This window comes from Drosophila yakuba, chromosome 2R (assembly GCF_016746365.2).
Source record: "Drosophila yakuba strain Tai18E2 chromosome 2R, Prin_Dyak_Tai18E2_2.1, whole genome shotgun sequence".
NCBI classification, from domain to species: Eukaryota; Metazoa; Arthropoda; class Insecta; order Diptera; family Drosophilidae; genus Drosophila; species Drosophila yakuba.
Genome location: NC_052528.2, coordinates 18598036 through 18623598, shown reverse-complemented (window position 1 = coordinate 18623598; position 25563 = coordinate 18598036). Strand labels below are relative to the sequence as shown.

At 44.8% G+C, this 25563-nt stretch overlaps 1 protein-coding gene across 1 annotated transcript; it reads left to right on the top strand.

Moving 5' to 3' along the window:
• Window positions 1–759: 759 nt before the first annotated feature.
• Window positions 760–25563, top strand: LOC6531280 (E3 ubiquitin-protein ligase MYLIP-A). Its single transcript, XM_002092053.4, has 4 exons — window positions 760–1452; window positions 22230–23266; window positions 23883–24518; window positions 24586–25563. The coding sequence occupies exons 1-4, from the start codon at window positions 1366–1368 to the stop codon at window positions 24878–24880; spliced, it is 2055 nt and encodes a 684-aa protein (XP_002092089.3). The 5' UTR covers window positions 760–1365; the 3' UTR covers window positions 24881–25563.

Here is a 25563-nt window from a genome sequence, read left to right as displayed (position 1 = left end):
TAGCAGTTGCATGACAACCATCACGTAAGCCACTATAAACACGCAGCGATCTCCATGTGACCTCCATGGGGGTCAATCGATCTAGCCTCACATAATGAACTCATTTGAGAAACAGTGCCGCATTTCACTGGCTTATGCCAACGAGGTTCAGGATACACACATCCTTTGAATGCACTCACAAAACACAAAACAGCTGAGTTTGGGATAAAGCAGTAAGCCAGAATCAGAACCAGAAAAACAGCTGCATTGCACTGAAAAGGAAAGGGAAGAGAAAAGATAACTGCACATGCGCACATGCACAACGCATTCGTTCAACCATTTACCTGCATTTCAGTTTCAATCTGAGAACAAAAGCCTCGTGGCTGAAAACAACAAGAACTGCAACAGCTGGAGCTGAATGAAACATACAGTAGCCTCTGGCTATAACTAACCCAGCCAGCCCATTGATCAGCGTTAACTACACATATTATATGAAAATAATATATTGTTAACCATTCATTATAATAGTTAATAATTAATATGTGTTTAACTAATTCCCAAGCAATGTTGTACACCTCAGACATTTCTATTAATATATTTATAAGTCTCTTAGTCCAAACAAGTAAAACTCAAAAAGTAAATTTCAAAGAAAGCCTCTTAACGCCTATTCAAAGAGAGCAGAATTTGGTGCCCTGAACTGACTCTTTGACTGGTGCGCAAGAGAAAGCTTAAGAGAGAGCGCGCAATTGTTGCTACTTAAGCAACACGCAGCGCTCACATTTGTTCATTCTATGTTTGGCAGCGCTGTGTTAAACACCGAAAAGACCTGATACAAAAACAACAAGGATATCCGTGAAATCGCCGGGAAAACTAGCACGAAGTAATCTTTTTATTTTTGCACAAAAATTACAACGCGTTTTGCAAAAAAAAAAAGAAACAAATTAAAGAGACGCAACAACTGTAGCAACAATCAAACCAAAGTGTACATACGTGCAAATCCAGCGTGCGTTCGTTGCCGCTTTATAAATACGAGTATGTGTAGAAAATTCGAAAAGTGCAAATATATTTAAATCACTACGCGAGTGCTCAACGTTCACAGTTAACAAACAAAACAAGTCACATAATTGCAAATAGAATTAAAACAGTTACACAGACTGCAGCGATAAACGCGGTGCAACCTGTAGCGCTTCAATTGCGATTGTGATTTTGAATATACAAACACACCCATACACACACACACAACACACACACACACGGCTTTTGTGCAAACAAGCCGGAAGCAAATCCCAAATGCAATTGTTTTGAACCGCAGCTGAGCGGAGCTTTTTACCTGTTGGACAAGAAATCAAACGGCGGCAGCGGCATTAGTACAAAAAAGGCCAAAACATGTGGTGCATTGTCAACCTGCCCAACGGCACCCAGCAAGCCGTCAAGTGGGATCCCAAAGCCAATGGCCAGGAGTGTCTGGAGAAGGTGAGTTCATCGGTTCTCTAACTACTATATGTCTATATGTGTATACATACTTTGGTGGAACACTGTGGCTGGTAGTTTTCCATAGAAGCCGCTTGGCAGTTGAGCGAAAATTGCAACATCATAACCGCTCATCCGCCACAACTTCCTATAGAAGGCACTATATCTAAATATATACCCCAAAAATATCCTTACACTTATGATATCTCATGATATCCTTAGCTCATTTCTTATAAGTTCCGCCAGAAGAAAAGTGTTTTTTCCGTTCCAGTATGAAAGTTCACTTCTTAGTCATTCATTTTTGATACTTTGTAATAAAACTCAATAACACTAGATAGGAAATATTATAGTGGGCATTATTTACAGCAGGTAGTACATCTATCTTGATAAAGTTGAAACAGTAAACTAAGTAGCAACCCCATATAAAAGCAAGTCTAACCGCGCATTTGCACTTGACATTGATGTTGATGTTGATACCATCTTCATGATAGAAACCCATGATAGAAACGTTGTTATTCAACAATGTGACCGAAAACAACAGGCTTTTCCTTACTTAACGCCAAGTGCATGTGGTTTGAGCCATTAAACCAGCCAGCCAGCCACATTTCTATTTCTACGCATTACACTCACCGAACTCAAGGGCATCAGCCTCGGGCTTCTGGAACTCAAGGGAAACTCAGCAGCAGCAGCTCCACTACTTCACCCGGAGGTTACAAAATTATCCAGGCGCACTCCTTGTCTTGTGGTGCATTACTTCATAGCTTATCGATCTTCAAACGTGGTTTACGCAATTTCGACACACGTGTGTTGTGCGATGTGTGATGTGATGTACATAACCACTGAATTACGTATCCTCTATAAGAGGATATTACGGTGTGACAATAAAGGGGCCTTCGAATCACTTGAGGTTATAGAGATTGGTTGCTTGCTGGCTGGTTTTATCTTTGGAAATAAATAACTAAAAAATGATTACTTTTTTATGAGCAACGTGCACAGCGAACAAAAGTGTTCTCATTTCATTTTAATGACGCCCTTTTTTTTTCATGGCGAATTTCGTTACGGCTAATACCAGAGCGGCTTACTGCACGTATAAAAAAAAGCGATAAAAGAATCTTCATTTTGGGGGGCACTCGACTTTCAATTAACATTTTTGGGAGCTCTGGACCTGATTGTACTATACTATGTTACTATACTATACTATACCTACTATATGATACAACGCCTATCATCAGTGGCAAAAGTGAGTGAGTGTGTGTGTGTTTTCCATTTCCATTACCATTTCGATTCGCATTTCGTTATCAGCTCGGGGGGGCCATGTCCAATTTCAGTGTCTTGTTGTTTACCAGTTTTGCACTAATTCATTTTAAATGCCAAATACCCTTGACTCGAGCTCTGCCCCCCGCGATAGTTTTTCACACAGCCGCAAGGTGTTTTCGAAGAGTAAAAAACAGAATGGAAACAGGGTATCAATGTTTCGCTGGCTAAGTTGACTTGCTTATGCTGTACATATGCACAAATCCCTTCCTGTAATTACGCATGCATCCATTATAATATTACCTTTTAAGGAGTTTAGTCTTCCGCGCACTTAACATTTCGCCCGTGAGTTCAATGTCCAAGTGGCCGCCACTTGAGGCGATTAGTGCAAACACTTGACCATTCCGCTTCTGTGCGCTGTTACTACGAGCGCCATACATGCGGCTTTGCTCCATTAAAGCCCCACCTCCCACATTGTACCGCAAAGATTAAAGCCAATTCGGCAATTCGCCCTGTTTGTCAGGCTAATTAGTTCTCTGGCCCATTTGCCAACCGTACGTACGTACATTAGTGTTTGTGCAATCTAATCGCGCCAACTTATCAAATGGATGGCTCTTGCCACACACACAGATACATTAATATGCACATACATATGTCTTGGGCCCGATTCGTTGCCAACTTTATTATCTGCTGTGGAAAACAAGAGCCGAACAAGAAAATATGCTTCTTCAACTGGTGTTTATCTTATCGCACAGCTATCCGTATCGGAGTAACTCATTTGCTATCAATGTTTACGGCTCTGAACTAAAGTTAAGATCGTCGAATTGGGGCAGAACGCAAATGGTTTTTATATAGGGGGCTTTTATATGGGGGGCTTAGCACTAATCGTTGCAAAGGTTACAATGCCTGTGATTCCACCGATTACTAATTGAATTCTATTCTTGGAAGCGCACTCTACAAGTGCTTTTGAGGGCATGTAGCGCAGTTCTATAAATCAAACGAACTTTCTTGCGGAAAATGCACTTTATAATGAAGTTGCAGTTGTGGGAACTGCACAATCTCCGCTGTTATATGGGCAATACGAGCTCATCGTGATAACCAGTTTATTGGTCAGCTTTTTATGGCACTCTTTGCATATATAGAGAACAACGAGCCTTTGTTTCCATGATGATAATCGCTTCTTTCTACCCCACAATGCAACAGTTGCATTATTCCCCCAATGACATTGAATCCCAATCCCAATCGGAATCGGAATCCGAATCCGAATCGGCGCGCCTTATCAATACCACATGTTTCCACTCACGTATGCTCCATGTGTGTGGATGTATGTGGGGATTTATGTACTATGTATGCTGCACAGTTCAATGTTCAATTGCGCGCTGTATCAGCCGCGTTGATCTGGGAAAACATCTGGCAAAATGTTTAAAAAGCATTATACTCGTATATATATAACTCATATATGTATATGGCCATAATCTGTGACTCGCTGGGGATTAATCGTATTAATATTTCTGTCTCTGTGATTTAACTTTGAGCCGTGCGTCAGGCTAATCTATGAATACTAATAAACCAATGCCCAATGATTAATTCCGGAGCAGCTTATCATTTCACAAAGAATGACGCGCCGTTTGTAACCATCGATAAGGTGTGTTACAAATTCGTCATCGCCGTTTTTTTTTGGTCGGCGTGACAGTGAGAAATCCTTGACTATTAATAAAGTATGATGGGAAATTAATTAGTTATCTGCGCAGGAATGACTCAAAGAAGAAGCCTCTCCAATGAATGTCACCTGGCTGGGTGGCCGAACCTTGAGTGATAGTGGTAGTCACTTCGAGGGCCATGGCAATGACAAGGGCCGAATTTTTAGCGGTTCTTAATCGCGGCTTAGTGATAAGCCTGCTGGGGTTGTAAACGAGGCACTTTGGCTGATAAGAGTGGCGGGCTTACATAACTGCCAGCACTGGCTAATGAACTCTGGGGGGCTGGTACATCTATGTAGTATGGACAGCGGGATGTGGACAGAGGCTCGGCACAGTTGCACATTTTAATTACGGGCTGCCAGGCGGACTCGTGACTCGGAACATGGAACTTGGAACTCGAATCGCGGGATGGGGAGCAACAAAGTTTTGGGCTGTGCAAAAAAGTTTACGCCTGACGTCAGTGGGAGGACGTTTTCGACGAGTTCGCATGTCAAAGGAGAATTACATTTTTGTTACCTCGATTTAACAATCATACACACATGCATGCAAATATACGTTTTTGGGCGTGTCTGCCCAGCGATTCGGAGTCAGTCAGGCAATTTCCCCATATCCCCATATCCCCATATCCCATTTACCATTTACCATTTCCCATTTGCCATTTTCCATCTGCCAAAATGCCTTTTCGCCCCCATCGTCAACGCCCAAGGACTCCGCTTTTGAGGACTGTGGGCCATGTGCAACAGTTTTATGCTCGATAATAGTTACTTGCAATTACCAGCTACTTGTAATTGTAATTGCATTTCAAATTGCCATTTTCGTGGCTCGTTTGTCGTCAGAGCCGAGTTTTGAGTGGCCATTTGAGTTGTTTTTGATTGCCTGCTTGCGTTCTTCACATGAATCGAGTGCTGGTGCTCCACTGGGTTCGGCATTTCGAGCATTTCGCAAAGGGCCCTGCTATTACATGACAAAGTCCACAGAACCGGGAAAAGGAAAACAACTCACGAGTTTGTCGACTCACGGCAGTGGAAAACTTTCCAATCATGGGCTCAGTTCCATGCTGAGGAAACGTGATCGCAGTACTGACCTAGGCAGTAATAGCTCTTCAGTATGTTATTGCAGTTCTACTTGTTTTCTTTCGATACTTAATCTTTACTTCAATCTTTAATAGCAATATACTTATATGCACAGACATTATTACTGTGCACTTTAATGCACACTTCGCCCACTGTGCCTTAGAGTCCCTCCATTGATTGAGACTCCTTATCGGATTGCCTGTCAACAGGCTGCGTTAATCAGATCCCTATGCTCCGCCAAAATGACATCCATTTTCTAGGTGTAATTATATTTGCGAACACTGCTGTTGCCTTCTATTCCCTTCGTTAAGGCTTTCTCCCGATGGGAGGCCAAATGGGCTGGGGAATGGAAAAGGAAGAGGGAATGGGACAGGGAGGATTAGTAGGCAGCTGGATGATGAGTTCTTTCAACACCCTTGAAGTGTGGGATTACGAGCTGGGTGTGGCAATAGTGGGCGTTTGGTTGGTGGGCGGTGGGCAAATGCTCGAGTGTGCGACTTGCAACAATTGAAAGATGTGCAACGAGGCAAGTTTCCAGGCAAGATTTGATGAGGCAGCTCAAGTGGCAGAGGGGCGCCAGAGAGGCGCTGGAGTGGAATGCTGGAGGGGATGGGGATGGGGAAGGGCGAGGGTAAGGGTAAGGAGTAGGCGGGGAGACGGGTCAAGTGCAGCAGCCGCTGGCCAATTTGCGTGTCTCTCGTGTCACGACAAAAGGCCAACTCAAGCAGTGGAATTTGAATAAAAACCAGACATGTATACGGTAGTCAAGGGACTGCAAGGATTCACAGCGGATCGTCCTTGTCAATATCATTAGTGTACAAAATCAACAAAGACTTGTTCCACATGTGTGCCCATAGGTGAACAGATAAAAGCTACGAAATAAAATCAGGTCCCAAAATCACATTTTGCTGCGCATTAAGTAAACAAGCGATCTGTCCAGATGTTTGCATATACTATATATATAATATATACATTTAGCAGCATTAAGCAAAGACAAATATCAGAAAGCACAGAAAATATATATGTACTTATCGTGTTTGGGCCGCTGTCTCTCTTTTTATCAGCTTCTTCTGATAAGCTTGAGAATTTCGTATATTAATACCCGATGTCAACAACGCAGAACAGACTGATAAAAAAGGGGAGCCATGGGGAAAATGAAACAGACAGAGATACAGATACAGAAAGAGATACAGATACAGAAACAGAAAGAGATACAGATACAGAAACAGAAACTAAAGACAGCAACAGAAACAGAAACTGAAGACAGGTGGAGCAAGCCAAGTCAGATATGGGAGCAATCAAGGCGTAAATGATAAATAAGCATTAATAATTTCGTTCTCGATTATTTTTGCCCGTAAAACGCAATTTCCGAGCTTTTTGCGCTTTTCATTATTTGTTTGCTTAGCCATTTGTTTCCATTGGGCGTTCAACAGATGTTAAATTAAAAGTGAAATTTCCCCACAACACCTTGTGCTTTGTGCTTTGTTTGCCCATTTGCTTGAACTCCAAGTTTAGTGATTAATATTAAGCATACGCCATGTACGCCATGGCCTTAAATCCTTGGGCCAAATGCGGTTTTTGGCCCTAACAGCAGGAAATTCTTACTAGGCAGAAGAACACACACACGTGCTGCTACAGAAAGAATAACTTATGGCTATAAGCAAAAGTATCTGTATCCAAGTATCTGAGTATCTGAGTATCTGCTGCTTGCGCTTGTGCTCGCTTCGTATTTGTGTTTCCCTCCGTTTTAGGTTGTCTCGCTGTTTATATGTTTTTTATTTTGTTGTTGCTGCGGAGCCAAGCCCATGCGAAAAATAAAAAAAAATGTAAAGCGCAAAAGGCACAAAACGAGATTTACCTATTTTTCGTATTTTTGTCAAGTTTCATTTTTCGCCATACGTACACATATAAATAAATACATATGTATACCATATAGGTAGGTATATGTAAGAATGTAGATTTGTATGTAAATTTGTTATTTTATTTCGACGCTCTGCTTTCTGCTCCGCTTCGCGCTGCTTTTATTTGTTGCAGTCGACAGTTATTAACAATTTAAGCAAACAAGCGAAGATAAATACAAATATATTTAAGGCGGGTCCCCCGAGTTTTCAGTTCCATTTGGCACCTCGGAGAGCGAATGTGCCAGTTTGCCTCATTGTTTGGCCCCCCTCGCACTTAAAAAAAGATACAACGCAATAGAGTTCATTTAAATTGGGCGACTAAGATGATTATAATTAAATGTCTTTATTTAAACGGCAAACCAATGTATTTTCGCACTCGATGAGCCTGTATTACGTGTTTTTTTTTTGCTCAGCGCATTACGCGTTTAAATCGAATCCTGTTCACTTTATTGTTTCGATTAGTTTCGTACAGCCATATTGTTTTCTATAAATACTTGGCAATGTAATTTATGGTTTTAATTTAGTTATAGAATCTTTTGATGTTTCGTCCCGTGTGAGTGTGTATATCGAATGGCATTCTTGACCGCCACAAATATGCCATAAATTTTTAAAGTTCGCACAAGCCAACTAAAAACAAGCGAGTTGGTTTTATGGTGCACTGCCGTACAATACAATGTGAATACTGTATGGTGGTCGTATATCATTTATTTTTCTCCACTATTCGAATTTACACACAGCAGTTGCAAAAAATTAAGAGTGCCAAAAGGCCGGCAAAAGTTATTTAAATCACAGGCATACATATTCAGTGGCCGTTGATATTGTTTAATTGTTGTTTACCGCTTAATTGCCGAGGCCCTGCAACCAGAAGTCAACTGAAATTTTACTCATCGCTGGTAAAAAATCTCTGGCTAGTACGTAACAAACAAATGCCATGTTTGCATTCGTTTTTGCATTTGCATTTGCATTTGCATTGATTGCCTGCACATAAAATATACGAATGCACACATGTTTATTATGCACTAGTATCAATAAATATTCGCTGCTGCAACGAAGTAATCTGGCCGGAATTTATTTATTTATGCAGCCTCTATGCAAATGATTTTTGTGGCCCCCAGAAGTGCCAGTGCTAAATCTGAAAAATTGGTCAAAGCAAGAATTAATTTTCCAAACAATTAAATCTGAATGGAGCTGCCCACTACCCACACACTCACTCACCTTCCGTCTGTCCAACGTTGTTGGCCAATTTGGGAATTAATTGCCAACCGATGCCCAAGCCCAAGCCCAAACCCAAAACATAAAACCCACACCCAGAAGCAATGCATTTTCCCCCGCATTTTCCACAGCATTTTCCGGCAGCCCAAACGCCATCACTTTCATGTCGCTTTGGGTGCAGCAGGACGTTTGTCATGTTCGCTGGACATTTGCGTTTGTGTCCCAAAATGCAAAATGCACCGCAACCTGGGGCAACCCACACGTCCAGGGTTGCCAGGGGCACTACGCATCTTAGAACATATTTAATACGCATTTTATAAACTTAGTAATTAAGTGTGTGAGTTTGTTCAACTTAAGCGCAGTAAAAGTTGAAAAAAGTCTTGCGAGTTGCGGACTTTGAAAACTTTTTTAATAATCCAGTTGCGAAGCAACGGCTAATGCTTTTCACTTTACTCTAAGCTATTTAGCAAATTAAGAAGTCTCAATATTGCCCCCCAAAAAGGTTCCGGTTATAAACGGGATTGATTTAGAGTTCTGGGAACGGCAACTTGGCAATTGTAAAGTTTGCTATTTGTGTGCAAAGAAAGTTTCGCAGGTGAAAGAGCTACAAGTAATTTGCAGAAACAAGCCGATTTAAGTTCAGAGTTCACATGCCTACACACACACTCACTACCGGAAGTGCTGAGTTCGGGCGAGTCGACAACCCTGGCGACATCATGTGCCCAGTGCTGAAGTTTGGAGCTGCGAGGGTCACACCACGAAGGCTTCGTGGTGCGTGCGCCATCCTGTCTGCGTCCTTGCCACTCCCCACTCCCCACTCCCTACTCCCTCCCCCTTTTTCCAGCTTTTCCGCTGCCTGTGCCTGTGTATGTGCCTGTGTGTACTTGTGTTTGTGCGCGTCCTTGGCAGCGCAATTTATGTTTACACCGTGTGCTGGCAGTGCGCCCGCAAATCTATCTGGAGAATGGAGAATCGCTCCCAGCTAGTCGCCGAATGAAGTCGGGCCGAGGCGCGCCCAATCAAAAGGAAATTATACTCGCGTGCCGAAGCACACCATACCATATACAAGGCAGAAAGTACAGCAGAGATTCGGTAGCTGCAACTTTCGCAATTGGAACTTGCTGTAACTCCAAATAGAACGAGTAAATCAGCGCGTTTATAAGAAAAGTTTGCCACTTGATAAAACAAGCACGTGACATTTAGCCATTGTCCTTTTAGGCAGAACTAAAACCTTAATCCGGAACTAATTCCGTTTAGCACTGATCCATTTACAACGACCCCTTCAAATGTGCGTACGTGTGTGGTGCTACTGCTGAACTAGAGTTATATATAGGTCAGATAGTATACAGATTCTATAAATGGAAACCGAACTGTACAGCGAAATTGAGTGGGTGCACTCACTCCATGGGTAGGGAGCAGTTGGAATCGAATGAAGTCAGCGGGCGTCACGTGCAATGCGAACGCGACTTGATTCGCCACTCTCGATGCGAAAACTCCTCGCACATATCGATTAAATGGCTTAAGTCGAGCGTGGTGCTGTTGGGGCTCTTGGGGCTTGTAGTTCGCGGAGCTCATGCCATTCCCCGGCTAATTGGAAGCCGTTTTGTGGGGGGGAACAAGTGGGTGTTGGTGTGGGTGTGAATGTGGGTGGCTCAGTCATCTAGTGGTTGTAGTGTGTAGTTTTGGGGAGGTCTAACACTAATCCAACGACAATGACAAGGCTGCCAGCGAACGCGAAGCGAGGGGAAAGTGTCGTCTGCTTTTAAGCCCCCATTTAATGCAATTACCGCTGGCAGAGTCAGGGGCATTCTGTCTTTTAGCACCGAGCACTGAAAATACTACTAAAATGTGATGGTTTCAACATTAACCGAGCGCCCTATTCACTCAGAAATAATTCTAGAAAACAGTATGGACATTTTTAGTATAACAGCTTCTATTTAGAGAGGAACAATGTTTATAGCTCAAACTAGAGTGGCCAAATTAATATATAAAGCATTTACACGCATAGCACAGAATTTGGTCACTCTGCCGCTTTATTTATAAGACATGTATCTGCAAGGTTAGAGCAACTTGCACCCTGTTTCTGGCAGTGCACGCTGAGCACTTTGACGATGATGCAGAAATCGTGCCTGCACATGACAATGACGAAATTTGAGCAAAATCAATGTTGCCGGCAAATGATAATGTCATTTGCTAAGCAGGCGCCTCCCACGAGTTTGCAGCAAATCCTCTTGAGGTCTAGTGCTATCTATTGTTTCCATGGTTTTTGCATATTATCCTTGAACTGCTTTCCACCCATTTCGCCAAGGGTTGGGCGGGGAAATGGCGAAGAGCCGAGGGCGGGAGAAACCATAGAAACCCGAATGCACAACAACCAAGCGGAAATATGGCCAAGTAAACCACCGCCCAACCCCAACCACCAACTTTTCCACTTTTCCAACGCCACCTACCTGCAAATAAAGCTTACTCTTACGCCCAAGCCAGCACATACAACATATAGCTTAGAACAATATTAAACAATAAAAAAAAAATGGGGAATTTCTACAGGAAACAGGAGAAAGCGAGTAAAAGCTGAGGAGAAGAGGCGGTGAAACGGAGCAGAACAATAAATTGCGTGAAAATGCAACCGAAAAAAATGCAAGCCGCAAAACAAACCGCAGAAACAGGGGAATGCATTCAATGCTTTTCCCATTGTATTCGAATATAGTTTTGTGAAAAAGCCGACAAGCTAGCCCCTCCTTCCCCTCACACCTCCCCCCGGGCAGCTTACCCCCCCTGAGCACCATGCTGAGTGCCATTTTGATGTGTCTCTAATGGCAAGGCTTTTGTTTCGTCCTCTCTGCACTTTCCTTGCCTCAGTTTTATTGCCTCTAACCGAAGCAAACCGAAGCGAGTCCTGTGTGGCTTTCACTATTATTTTCTTTGGCCTTTCTTTCCTTGCTTTTCTTTTCTTTGCTCCTTGCGCGATTTTCCCACCTACTGGAAGGGGGAAGGGGGGAGCACAACAGAGGTCCTTGCGAAACAAAGGGGGCCAATAAAAGCTTATAAAATTGTGATGGGAAATGAACTCGCGCGCCAAATCCGATCAGCAATCGGATCAAGGTATGAATCACACAGCACAGCACGAAATGCGGAAGGATTTCTAGAGAACCCTAATTCATGAAGCTAAAATATGCGCCAAAGTATGCAACTATAAAATTAAAGTACATAAAGCGAACTATTCCACTGTGGCATGTGTTTAAATAGTTTTTTGCGCTGACAAATCATATTAAATACGGTTTCACCTTGCATGCCATTTGACAGCCTTTCCGCCCAATTTCAATTTTTAATTCGAAATCAAATTGAATTGCAATTCGTTTGCACAAGGCGACGGGCTTTTCATTCGCGATTTTCCCCGTTTCAATTAGCGCACGAATAATTCGTCCTTCGGCGGTCTTAATTAAATGCTTTTACTTAAATTTTACTGCCCAAAGATGTACGGTGTCCTGCGGCAGTCATGTCCTGTTTGCATTGTTCGCAATCCTGCCCCCCAAACCGCCTTTGTTTTTCGCCAACTCTCCTCACCCCCCCTCGTAGAAAACCACAATCAGCAGCAGGATAATGCCGTTTTAATTGAGCCTCTTAAAGGGGCTTTTCATTGCCAGGACCAAAATTAATTAAGGCGCACTGCCTAAGAAAACACACTTTTCCTGCGCGGCGCGTTTTAATTGCGATTTAATGGAAAACTGGCACTGGACGGGCATGTGATTTATTTATTTTATTGTAATTGGATTTAGAAACCGCACTCTGTGTGTGGGCGTAGAACTTTACATATAGTACTATTATATTCATATTGCTGTGGCAAATGGCCCGGGGTCACGAAATGATAATTGCGGGAATTACCGAGTGTATCAATGCATTTTTTATTTGCACGTTTTCCCTTTTCGTAATGTGAGTAGAGTAGAACACTGCACTGAGTTCAGGAGTAATCAAATCCGGACCCCCTAATCATTTCATTTCTAATCAGAGTGTGCTGGCTAGACCTGCAGTCTGCCAGGTGCCGAGTACCCACCAAGTCGCCATCTAATGCCCATTTTCCTATCCATTTTCCCAGCCTTCGTCATCCACTTAGCCTGTATCCGCTACCCGAGCTTTCCTTTCGCCGGCATCAAAAGCATTTTCCGCTAGTAAATTGCTTGAAAAGAAAATTCTACAATTTTAACGAAGTGAAAATTGCCATTTGGCATATGGTGGGTGTGGAGTGTGGAACTCGCTGGTCGTTCGCCATCAAATGTCCATCAAAGCTTCCGAACTTGGCCAAGAAGTGGGTATTTGCGTAGTGACGGGGGAGCCTAAAGCCAGGCATCATTAACTGCAATGACTAAAGTCATTTGGCGGGAATACAGTGAGGAAAATTGCCATTCAAATTACTTTCATTCGATTAGGTGCTACAATGTCGTAAATATTTCACCGCCCTCACGATTTGGTCCTTCGAGCCGGAAGTTATAGCTATTCTGATTTCAGAATGAGCATGATTTCTACATTATTTCTCGCAGTGCATTTGAGGTCAGCGGTTGAGTGGGGGCCGAGCCATTGGACCATTGTAGTATTCGGTGAGGTTAAGCTTGTCACGCGCGATTTCCGATACCGTGGCGCAAATGTAAAAAGGGCCCAAGGACGAATGCAATTTACAATTAGAATAAATGAGCCTAGGCACGGCAGGCTCGGAAAACTCGAGGAAACTGAGGAAACTCAGGAAATGGTGACCGGCGGACACAAGTTTTAAGTGAGCGAACAACTTTAAATGATATATTATTATGTGCTTTGGCAGCGAGAGTACCCCAGAACCCCAGAACCCAGGAACCCATTTGCATGGCAAATTCCCGTCCGCCCCACCAGAATTATCAAGTGCAAACGTGGAATTGCTTTCGGGGGGATGGGGGGTGTTGAGGAGGAGCAGACTTTTGGCCAAAAAGAAAATCAATACGAGGCAGACAAGAGCCAAGTTGGCACCTGGCAACAGGCATCGGCATATACATACATACTCCTACCTAAATACAAGTATAAAACAAAATATACATTTTTTTTTTGGTAACTGACAGATACAAACCGGCTAGCTGGCTAGCTGGGTATGTAGGTATTTGATAACTTAATTGAAATACATTGGAGAGCGGCCAGAAGCGAGAGCGAGTAAGGTAAACTTGTAAGCCTGCCTGCTGGATTTATGGGTAAACAAGTTCATAGCCGGGGTTATAAAAGTGGGCGGTGGTAAGCAGTAGGTGTGGAGCTTTGTGGGCGGAGCAGCGGATAAATCATCAAAGCAGCTGCAGCACGAGGTCCTTAAAAGGACAAAGGACGAGGGACGAGGGACGTTGGCAAGCCAACTCATCGCTTTGTGTGTAAACTTTCGCAGGCCCGGGAGAGCCGAGTAGCGAAAACCGAAAACCGATTTGCTGATATCTCTGTTATTATATTTTGGAACTGTGCCATCCATCCATGTGCCCTGCCCCACTATACTTTATGCCGCATAATGTTGGCCCCATTATGCAGCCTTTTCCCGCGCGGTCACAAAGTCCGCCATCCGGCAGAAATTTCTTTTTATTATTATGTCCTATTTTTCCTCGTTTTTTTTTCTCGTTTTTTTAGCCCGGCTCGGCATCTTAAACATTCGACAATTGTCTAAGTCCAGTGGTCGACCCTGACCTTTGGGCCATTTGGCCACGCCCCTTTTGCCGTGGAATGCATCGCCGACAAACATTTCGTCATCTCAGGATTCCTCAGCATTTCCATTTCGGTGCTCTCGCATGTGCACTTGACATTCTTTTGGCCAAGTTTGCGCCTCCTTTGTTGGCCAGCAAAGTTTAGCCCCTTCCATCCAGCAGCGCATTTCATTGGGGCGCAATGCAATTTATCAAGTTGCAAATGTGATTCTCGCAAGTCTGGGCAAATGGTATGGAAATCAAATGAATGTTTTTGTGCAAACAGTATTTCTTTCAGCCAAATGAGCTAAGTGATCACTGCCACAGCTCTGGTTTCAGAGCCAACTTTTTGCGAGGAGAAAAACTTTCAGTTGTTGGCGCTTCAAGTTTGCCAACTTGCTGGCGGCGATAAGGTAGTGGAATTGTAATTTAAATGAGTGACTTAATACCATTATCAGATGGTTTAAAAAAAAACAACTCAAACCATCTATCCTTGAGCAAAGCAGGAACTTAAAAGGCATATACTCCTACTTAGTACCAATTAGTTGGGATATCTCCTTGAATTTGAGGGCGTTTAAGCTCATTATTTGGTGCTCGAGCACTGGCAGCTCTTAAAAGCTGGCCACAAAGTTAAGCCAGCTGCGAGTATAATCTGGCAGCACGTCGCGGCAATTGGGAATGCAGTGCCATGCTAATTAGGGCCAGCACTGAACTGGCGAACTGGCGAACTGCAACTGGAAAGCAGCCCCTTCGTTTTTGCCGCTCGCATAATTTCTGGAGCCGCTGCCCCTACAATGTAATGCATTTGCATGCTTATTTGGTGCGGGGCTTGTTTGCACTGCATCGCCAACTCCCGAAGGGTTGTGGGGGATTGGGGAAAAACAAAACGAGGAAGTAAAAGGGTAGTACATAGTAGTGGCTGTGTGGCAGTGCTAGTTGTACCATGGGACCCTGCGGCTTTTCCGCATTTTCGCGCAACGCACGCAAAAAGTGGCAGCCACTGAAAATGACGCATACTTAACGAAACCAAAACAACAGAGGCGGATGAAATAAAAAAGAACGAAAAAACACTACACAAAAAAAAAAGTCAACTGAAAGGAAGGAGCAGAGAACGGGGAGCAGGGAGCCAGGGGGTGGGAAAAAATTATGGCAACAGCCAGGACACACATTCCTGCATAAATATGCACAGGACACATATATTTTCATTTGGGTGCCCTGATTTTCCCGTACACAACACACAACACATCAGCATGATTTTTGTTCAAGACTGCAGCCGCAGCCTCAGTCGTTTGCAATTGACGTTGGCTTTTAGCTTTTAGCCGTTGACGCAACCGTTTTTGGCCCACTGCGAGTGCGAAGGCGAGTGCCAAGAGTCACGTACCACTGACTGAGCTGGCCAAAACAGCTAAATACGGTCGAGAAACCGGCATCCTCGCTCGCCGACAACAGCATTTTCATTAATAATGCAGCAGGACAGCCCCGCTGGATCACTCAGCGAATTGGGGCCAGTTGTATCATTGCCAAAAAAACCCCAAAAAAAAGGAGCACGAGCCACAAGATGAAGAATGGGGATGGGAATGAGGATGAGAGTTTTATGGCCATGGCTCCATAAACTTGGCTCTGGCCCGACTCCGAAAGATGTGTCAACAGCCAAGCAAGCGGCTTTCACTTAGGAAGTGCGCCAAATGCGAGATCGCTGCAAGGACAAGCGATGCACTGGAAATAATTAGGGGGAAATAATAAAGGATTCTACAAGACAGTATCTGCCTGACAGTTCTTCTTTTTATGACAGTTTATAATATTTTCAGCAAACCATTATTATTATTATTCTCATATCACTTATATCCCTAGAAGACAGTACACGTAGTGACGAAGCGCTTCTGCAGCGAATAAGCTGTGTTTTCTTTTGGAGTGTTTCGAAATGTTAATAGTTCATTTTTATAGCACTTTTTCAGAGACATTAAGCTCCGAGGACATGCTATTCCACCATTTCGATTGGCTTTTTAATTGCACTTATGAAATGGCATTAGACCATTCGTTACGCTGCAATTGTTCTTCCCATTCTTCTGCGCTGCCTTCTTGTGTTCCTATTGCATTTTTAGTGTGCACTTTGAATGCAGCACTTTTGTTGTTTCTTGTTTTTAGCTTTTAGTTTCTTCTAGCATTTGTTTCGTTTTTGCTATAAAATTTATGGCCAACGATCAAAGTCCAATGTTCAGTCGGTCGCTGCTGCTGCCGCTGCCGCTGCCGCTGCCAACGTCGACGACGCTGCCCACTGCACCGCTGCAGAAATGAAATGCATTCGCTCTCCATCTCTTTCAGTTCGCCCGCGAGCAGAGAGCGCGAGCGAGAGAGATGGCACACACGTGCTTACATTCTAATAAGAACTACTAGTAAGTGGCGTTTTATTTTCATTCCAATCCGATTTCTATTGAACGGATAAGCAAAATGCCAGGGGGCCTGATTATATGATTACATATATGGATTGGGGGGCATTCGTGAAAACTGGCCGATTAGTAACAAAAGTGGCGCTTCCCTATGCCATTTCGCTGCCGCTGCCGCATTGAAAGGGAAATTCAATAATGGGGCGCAATCACAAAGTATCGCAGTGCCGAAGGTCGCTCCTGAAGGTTGAAGCTGACAACACCTGTTGATACTAGCTGATAGTTTGCATTACTAATTAGACATCGTGAGATTGTTGCTATTACAGCATTTAGCACATCTTTTTCGCAAACGAAATTCGCTGAGTAATGTGTGCTCGATTGTAAGTGCTGTTTTGATGATTAAGGAAAAGGTACTTGTAGGTCATATGCTGAACACAAAACTAGTTCATTGTAAGCTGAATATTTATTCGGTATGAACTTATTAAAACCCCCTTAATATTATTATTCCCAGCTATTTCAAGCTAATAATGCCATTTTGCAAATATGTATTTAAGTGGCTTGATGACAAATCGATTGGAAATACCGAGCTTTTGGTGTCTTGCCAGAGGCGCGATTCGTCACCTGAATAGAATTCAACTGGAAATGAAACCAAGCAGGTTGCATCAGTGGCTCAAACACTTTGGCACCTTGACATTTCGATCTTTAGCCTGCGTTAATTGCTGCGCCCGGTGGTCCAGACTTTCCCTCAATTAATTTGCACTCGCCGCCGCTTTTCGCTTTTCCTATTTCCATATTTCATCTGCTCCGTTTACCGGGTGTATGTTTCCATTTTCGCAATTTGTCAGATGAATTCTGCCATTCGGCCGCTTCTCACGTCAGCAATTAAAAGAAGGCGGCGAGGGGAGAGGGGAAAAAGGGGATGGGCGGTGCAGTTTGCTACAGACAGGTCCGACTTATAAGGTGGCGCACATGGCGGGCACGTGATTCGCATCCCCTTCCCCCCGCCACTCCCGACCCCTTTCCGCGGCGCATAGGTAATTAAGTGCAATTTATGGCCAATTTACATGCATCGAACCTGTTTCAGTGCACTTTAATTCCCATCAACAGGGAGAAAAGGGAGGATAAATTTATCATTTAAAATTTGTATATCACTTTATAAATATTTCAAGCTTTTTAGTATTATCTTGATTGCACACCAATGGTGATAGGCTCATTGAAATTTAAATATGCCTATTCTATTGCCAACTTTTTTTCCAGTGCATCGCGAGGTGCAGCTGCTGCCGCCCCTGTTCCCCTCTCTTATTCTTCTCATGGGACTCATCTGTCATCGGTTGATGGGGGTAGGTGAGGGCGCGGCGGGGCGGTGGAGGAGTGGCGATCACTCTATAAGCACATGACCTGCAAAATAGAGCGCAAAATGCGCTTATGCCGTTTATGGATTCGGATCTCCAACTGCCTTTGTTTATCTCGCTCAGGCGAAGAGGAAGAAAACAGCAGCAGCCGCAGCAGCAGCAGCAGCCTTGATCACTCTCACTCTCTCCGCATCGCTCTCTCCCTTACGCCCCCGCTTTTTCTCTCATTTGCACGTGAGCTGCTCGAAATGCATTTAATTATCAACGGCACTCTCTTTCTCTCCACTTCTTGCATTTCGCTGCTCTCGCGCTCTCACAAGGAGGGTTCAAAGTACAAAAGTCGGTGCTCCACTGACGTCATGAGCTTCAGTCTCCATTACAGTTACAGTTTCGGTTTCGGCTGGCCATTAAACCAAGCAAATACGAAACACGAAATGGAAAAAAAAAACACACGGCGATCGCTGATACATATAAGCAAGCACACAAACACCAGCAAATTATAAACAACGGAGAGCACACAACAAAACACAGCACAGCCAGCACAGCAACAATGCAAAAGCAACAAGGCAACAAAACAACACTCACTAGGCGAGTGCCAGTCCAAAGTCCAATTGGCATTTCGAAGACTCGGGTCCAAAGTCCAATTCGGTCGGGTTTTCTGCTCCCAGCCAGTCATAGTCTCCCCCCACGAAGAGCCCCCCCGCCCTTGTCACACTCCGCACTCCGCGCGCTTACAATTGTTGTCTGTACCGTAAAGAAGAGAGCGTCACGTACTCTTTGCACTCTCACGCTCCCCATCTTCCACATGCACTTTTGGCTCCACATTGTTTACCTTTGCTAACTCTCCCTTAGGCGCGCTCTCTTGAGACTCTTAGGCGCAGGTAAAGTAGAGAACAGGTGTAGACTCACTTTACACGTGCTCATTAAGAGATGTTGTTTGGCTGCTAGAAAACACAAGCACAACTCAATTATCAACTCGCATTGGAAACCACCATTTGTTCTTAAACAAGATAGAAAGCTAAGAAACAATCAACAAAATAGAAGTTATAGTAATAAGCAAGTTCCTTGAAACGAAAGTTCCCTTCATTTAGTACAAATAACTATGAATACCAACAAATAGGCTTAATGAAACGTCAGTTTTTTCAATAAATCGCTTAATGCGAAAATGTAAACCTATCCCAAGGCGCATCATAAAAAGCTGAAATAAAAGCACGTGCAAATATGGGCGTAATTTTGGTCAGTGATTTTACGAGGCATAGTAAAAGCCCAATATTGTCAGCAAATAAGCCATAATGCATAATGCATACATACAAACATATATTACGAAATGCATTATGACGTATAATCAAAATCAAGAAGGGTACTTTTGCGGGGAAAACTCGCGAGTTTAATTCGCAAATAAATAGTATATGGGAATTACGAAAGTCGGCGGTTATGTCAGGTTTAGTGGAGCTTGAAATTGAGCTTGAGCTTCAGTTGGAGCTCGGCTTCCCGGCTTATTTGCCACTTGGGGATTGGGGGGCTGAAAGTAAGTTCACGTTTCGCATTTTACAGGCGGCGATTCGCTTTCGTGTTTCATTTAATTTTAGCGAAATCCACAAAAGTGGACTTTGCACTTGACAGCGGCGACGCCAGCGACGATTTTCTGTATTTCAGTTGTATTTCAGCTGTATTTTCGTCTGATTTTCGTTATGTCTGATTTTTGTTATTTCTCTGCGCTGAATGAATGTTTGCGCTTCTGTTGAGTTCCGCCTGTTGCCACGTTTTGCTCTCCAACCCCAAAAATAAATCGAAATAAATCTACGGAATTATATCGCTGCGCACAACTTGTTGAATTCAATTGCTGCAAAATGCTTAAATCATTTGCGTTTATAGAAAACTGGTTAGAATTATGTGTATTTTTCACTTGTGTTTAATCACTTGAATTAAGTGGCAAAAGCCAAAAGCTCACCTAATAACGAAAGTAACATGTTTATTCTACATTAATTAGTTGCTTTTTGTTTATTGATTTTGCCAAAAAGAAACGATTGAAAATCCAATCAATTTCTTGCTCCATCATTATTTGTTTATTTATGGCTCACAGTTGTTTGAAAACTTTTATGCGCACATTAACCCTCAAAATGTTGCAAGATTTCCAAAACGAAGGCGATTTTCTGCGTTCTGAAAATGCGCCATTTCGAAATTCAGTTGATGCGCCATCTGCCATTTAACTTGCCACTGCCATTCAGTTTCATACAAAATTCTGTTAAATGCGTGGCACGAGATTTGAGCTATTAGGGCGGGAAAAGCTCTCGAGAGGCTTCATTAGATTCGCTCTCCGGCTGTCAATGGCAACCCACCCACAACTCAAGTCCCCACTTTCCACTTTCAGTTCCATCCATACATCCATCCATCCACCCATCAATTCATTTCCCATTTGAGCCCTGAATCCAAGGGCTTCGGCTTCGGCTTGCGTTCCCCGAGCATCTGAACATCGAATTCTCCGTCGGCTGTCTGGCAACCGTTGCTAAGCTGCCACGCCCACCGCTCCATGCCACCGCCCCCCCTCCAATCGAGTGGCATGTAAATTGATCTGCGCACTTGATTAATTAATTGCGTTCGAACTGAAGCTGCTGGAGCACTGCAAACAGCAAACTACAAGCTGCAAACCGCAACTGCCGCCATCTGCCGCAACTGTCGTCTTAATTAGTCCAACGTGTTCTTCGAGTGGCTTCGCTCAGCGAATCCAGTTTCATTCAATCCAGATGTCCTTTGTGTCCTTTGCTCAAGGCGAAAGTTGCCAGGGTTTCCAGGACACTCACTGCATTGCCATCACAGCACTTTGAACACAGGAATGTGTGAGTTACTGCCACCTTTAACGAGCAAGGAAACAATAAAAACTCTAAAAACAATAAAACTCTGCTTAATAATAGTAAAGCATTATCTGAATAAGCAACAACTTAGAAACCCAGGCACCCACAAGCGCCTAGAAGTAGGCTATAAAAAAGTGCCAGCTAAATATAACTTAAACTTAAACACCACAAACATCGCAATTTGCAATCCTTAATAGACACGAAGCTGGCCAAACAGCAGCGGCGCACAGAACAAATTGACTCAAATTTCACTTTAATGGCTAATAATTCCAGTCATAAATTTAAACCAACCACCCGCTCTCCCCACTTTCCACCCATTTTCCATTTCCCAGGGGGTTTTTTTGTTCGTTGCTGCGGCTTCGCCTAATTGGAAATGGGGGAAAAGCGTAAAAATGTGCGAAGGCGTTGATGCGTGAGCAACTTGTTGCCTTGGCTCACGCACACACTCGCAAAAGCGGAAGTGCGGAAGTACGTACACCTCATTATGCAAAGTGCTGCAGGAGCAAAGGATACACACGCATATATGTATGTATGTGTGTAGGAGCATTTAAAGCCCCGATTTTCCGCTTCTTTTGTTTGGCGGTTTTCGAAATTTGAAATTTGAAATTTCATTTCAGCGACAGCCAGTGCAACTTGCCTTTGGGGTTTTGGGATTGCTATTGGAATTGGGATTGGGATTGGCATTGGCTGTGAAAGTGCGGTGTTTTGCCTTGTTAAGGCCAACAAATAACCATCATCGTCATCGGCAGTGGCAGTGGCATTATGGAGCACATAAGGATGTTGTTTTGCCAAGAGATGCGCTGCCAGCATTTGAACTCGTTCCATTCGAAATGATGACACGCTCGTTGCATAAGCAAATATTTCTGAAAACCACGGCATCAGTAAGGCGAATGCCGCCCACTTTACGCCCACTTTGCACCCACATTTTGCACCCACCCACATGCGCAGTCAACCAGCCACATTTCCCAATCCATCCACTTGCCACAGGCAGTTGTTGCTGCTGCTGTTGCTGCTGTTGCTGCGGATGTTGCTGCTGCGGATGTTGCCGCTGTCATGGCAAAATGTTGGTAGATAGTCATGCCACACAGGACATGCTTTTGGCTCAGGACCAGCAGCAGAGTCCTGGCCGCGTGTCGCTGACAGGCTCTGTCAAGCTGAATTGATAAGTCGCTGATCCAGAATAGATTGAAAAACATTTAGATTAAGCTTTAATTTCCCACAATGGCTGCTAGCTCGAGAGAGATTAAGTGGAGCAGTGCCCAACTGACCCACATTACAACCAAGTAACTAGAAGCCACTACTCCACACCAAGCTCATAACCTATGTAGCATCTTATAGAACCTATAACTTACCACTCGTATCCTTCGATTGCAGGTTTGTCGCGCCATGAACATCATCTGCGAGATGGAGTACTTCGGTTTGGAGCACTGGACGCCCAACCAGAAGGAGTCGCAGACGCGCCAGTGGATCAATCTGCGCAACCGGCTCTCCGGCGACAGCGGCAGCAGTGGCAGTGGCATCCAGCTGATGCTGGCGCTGCGCGTCAAGTTCTGGGTGCCGGTGCACTTCATCCTTCAGGAGAGCGTGCGCAATCTGTTCTACATGCAGGCCAGGCGCGATCTGCTCGAGGGCCGACTCACTGCACCCGACTGGAGCGGAGCGGCCAAGTTGGCGGCGCTGCTCTGCCAGGCGGACGGGCTGCGCTTCAATGAGTCCTCGCTGCGGGCCGACTGCCCCATGCGGATGCGACGGGAGTTGGCGCAGCAGCAGCAGCAGCAACAGCAGCAGGCGCAGCAGCAGCGACTGGAGCAGCAGCGCAAGGAGAAGGAGCACGTGCTGAGCTTCAAGAAGCGGCGGCTGTCCAAGCAGAAGTCCATGGAGCACATCGAGATCTGCACGCTGCCGGTGGCTAGCACCACCAGCTGCAGTCTCCAGCCCTCGCCATCCGCCTCCGCCTCAGCATCCGCATCAGCATCTGCCTCAGCATCTGCCTCAGCATCCGCCTCAGCATCCGCATCCGCCTCAGCATCCGCCTCCACATCCGCCTGCTCGCAAACCCACTCGAACAGCAGCTCCAGCAGTCCCAGCAACAGCAGCAGCCAAACGGGTCTGGACGAGCGACTGGCCAGCAATCCACTCCGCGTCTACGAGGAGTACTTCATGCAGCCCAGCTGCGAGTTGGAGCCGCCGGCGGACTATCTGCGCCAAATAGCCGTGGAGCACGGCAAGCTGGCCAAGCTGCAGATGAGCCTCAAGACGGCCAAGTACTGGCTGCTCAAGTCCATCCAGGATCTCGAGGGCTACGGCGAGGAGCTCTTCAGCGGCGTCACCACCAACGAGAGTGCCACGCGCTGCGACATCGCGGTGGGCGCCCATGGCATCACCGTTTGCCGGGGGGGCGAGAAACAGAGGTGAGTGCCAGGACGATTCCAAGGATGCGATCCTTTACTTTTGCACAACTCACAAGTTAAGAACTCACAGGGCACAAGCTTAACCAGAGTATCTTCTAAGGCAATTAGGGATATATAAATATAAATATAAATCTCTATGGAATCATAGAATAAATATATGTAGTTATAAATCCCATAGAGATTTATATCATAGAATTTTCTAATAGAATCTTTCGCCTAATGACTCGCCTAATTATATATATTTTCCAAAACCAAATTGAGTAATTGCGCATTCATAACAGCAAAGTCAAGGTGAGACTTAAAAAAAAGTGGCTCAAAGCGAAAACAACATTCTTACAAGCAGATGGTGCATTAAGCTGAATAATTAAACGGACTTTTTATAGTCGTTTCTTGACAATATCGTTCGCAATTAACTTAAATAATGTAGCGCAAAATTAGCGTCAAAGGTAACACGTTTAATAGAACTCACTTTCTGCGTTATAAACCTAGAAATACATACTTAACATTTGATTTTAAAGTGCCTTGTTAACGTATAGAGTTATCCAATTACTTATGAAAAGTTCAACCTATGAAGTACTTCAAAAACTAATCACAACCTGTGTTTCCCATTGTTTAGCATCCCCTTTGGCGCCATCGCGGCGGCCAAGTCGCTGCGTCGCACCTTCAAGCTGGAGTACGTGGACGACCACAACGATCGCAAGGAGCTGGAGATCAAGCTGCCCAAGCAGCCGATAGCCGCTGGCCTCTATCGCTCCATCACGGAGCGCCACGCCTTCTACGTGTGCGACAAGGTGCGCGGCGTGGTGACCAATCAGTTCACCCGCGATCTCAAGGGCACCATCGCCTCCATGTTCATGGAGAACACGGAGCTGGGCAAGCGCTACGTCTTCGACATTCAGCACACGTGCCGCGAGGTCCACGACCAGGCCAGGCGAACGCTTCACGAGCGCGGCGGCGATCTGGTGGCGGAGGGCGCCGAGGGCTGTGCTGCTGCTGTCGCTGGAGGATTGGGCGTCTCTGCCGTCGGCGAGCCGGGCGTTAGTCCATGGGCGACGACTGGTGCCGGCGGCTCCATGGCCGGCAAGATAGATTTGGCCATACGCGAGAAGGAGGCGCGTGAGGCGGCGATTGAGCGTTGCGTGGACACGCGCATCTCGGAGGCCATGCAGTGCAAGATCTGCATGGACCGCGCCATCAACACAGTGTTCAATCCGTGCTGTCACGTCATCGCCTGCGCCCAGTGCGCTGCAAGGTAAGTTGTCTCTGCGTCCTTGTGCTCCTTTTGAATCTCTACTTACTTCTGGTTTGCCACCTTGCAGATGCAGCAACTGTCCCAACTGTCGGGTGAAGATAACCAGCGTGGTCAAAATCTATCTGCCGCCGGAGCTGCGCACCAGCCAAACCGGCAGCGGCGCCACAACCACCACCACCAGCAGCAGCAGCAGCAGCAACATGGCCAGCGATGGCCACGTGGAGGAGCAGCTGCTCCAGCAACAGCTGGACGAGATCTCGGCAGCACCCGCCTCCCTGGAGGCGGGAGTAGGAGCAGGAGCAGGAGCAGGAGCAGGAGCAACCGGACCTGGTGGACAGCCGAAGGTGACGACGGCCGCCTAGAATTGGTTGTGCTCGCTGCTGTTCCGGCTGATGGAATGGGTGTGCGTGCCGATTGTCTGAGAAGCAACATGATTCACCACTAGTACTCAATGGTACTCATTAGTACTCGTACTTTATGACCACAACCTACACAATGGGAACAAACCGACGAATGGCAAACAAGCAACATGCAACATGCAACATGCCACGTGCCAGGTGCAACAGGCGAAATGGGTTTGAAACCGATTCGAAGCGGAGTAGTCAGTCAGTCAACAATCGTAGCTCTATCTTTACTCAAGTATTTTAGCGACATAAGCAACTGAAACTCTAACTCTAACTCTACATCTAACTCTAAATCTAAATCTAACTCTAGCTGTAGCTGTAACTCTAATCTACAGAGTAGCCATATACACGATATATATATACAGATATATATATATATACATATTTACTATTTATAGATGTACGGACTTCGAGAAAGTGCTATTTAAACTCGTCTAAGACTTCACTGCATAGCCTATGCCTAGAATCTATAACTGCAGATTGTTTCATATTCATATACACACTGTATACTGTATACACATAGATATATATTTACGATCGTTATAGATCAGCGATACCTTATACCATATACCTTATACGATGTAGCCCTTGAATGTACAACATAGTTACTTACTAAAACGTTAGCAATTTTACCAACTAAA

Bases quoted from the DNA above. Each gene is read 5' to 3' on its own strand.
- LOC6531280 (XM_002092053.4), top strand. From the start codon at position 1,366: ATGTGGTGCATTGTCAACCTGCCCAACGGCACCCAGCAAGCCGTCAAG. The intron at 23,267-23,882 runs GTGAGTGCCAGG...CCCATTGTTTAG, and splicing joins CGGGGGGGCGAGAAACAGAG to CATCCCCTTTGGCGCCATCG. The intron at 24,519-24,585 runs GTAAGTTGTCTC...GCCACCTTGCAG, and splicing joins TGCGCCCAGTGCGCTGCAAG to ATGCAGCAACTGTCCCAACT.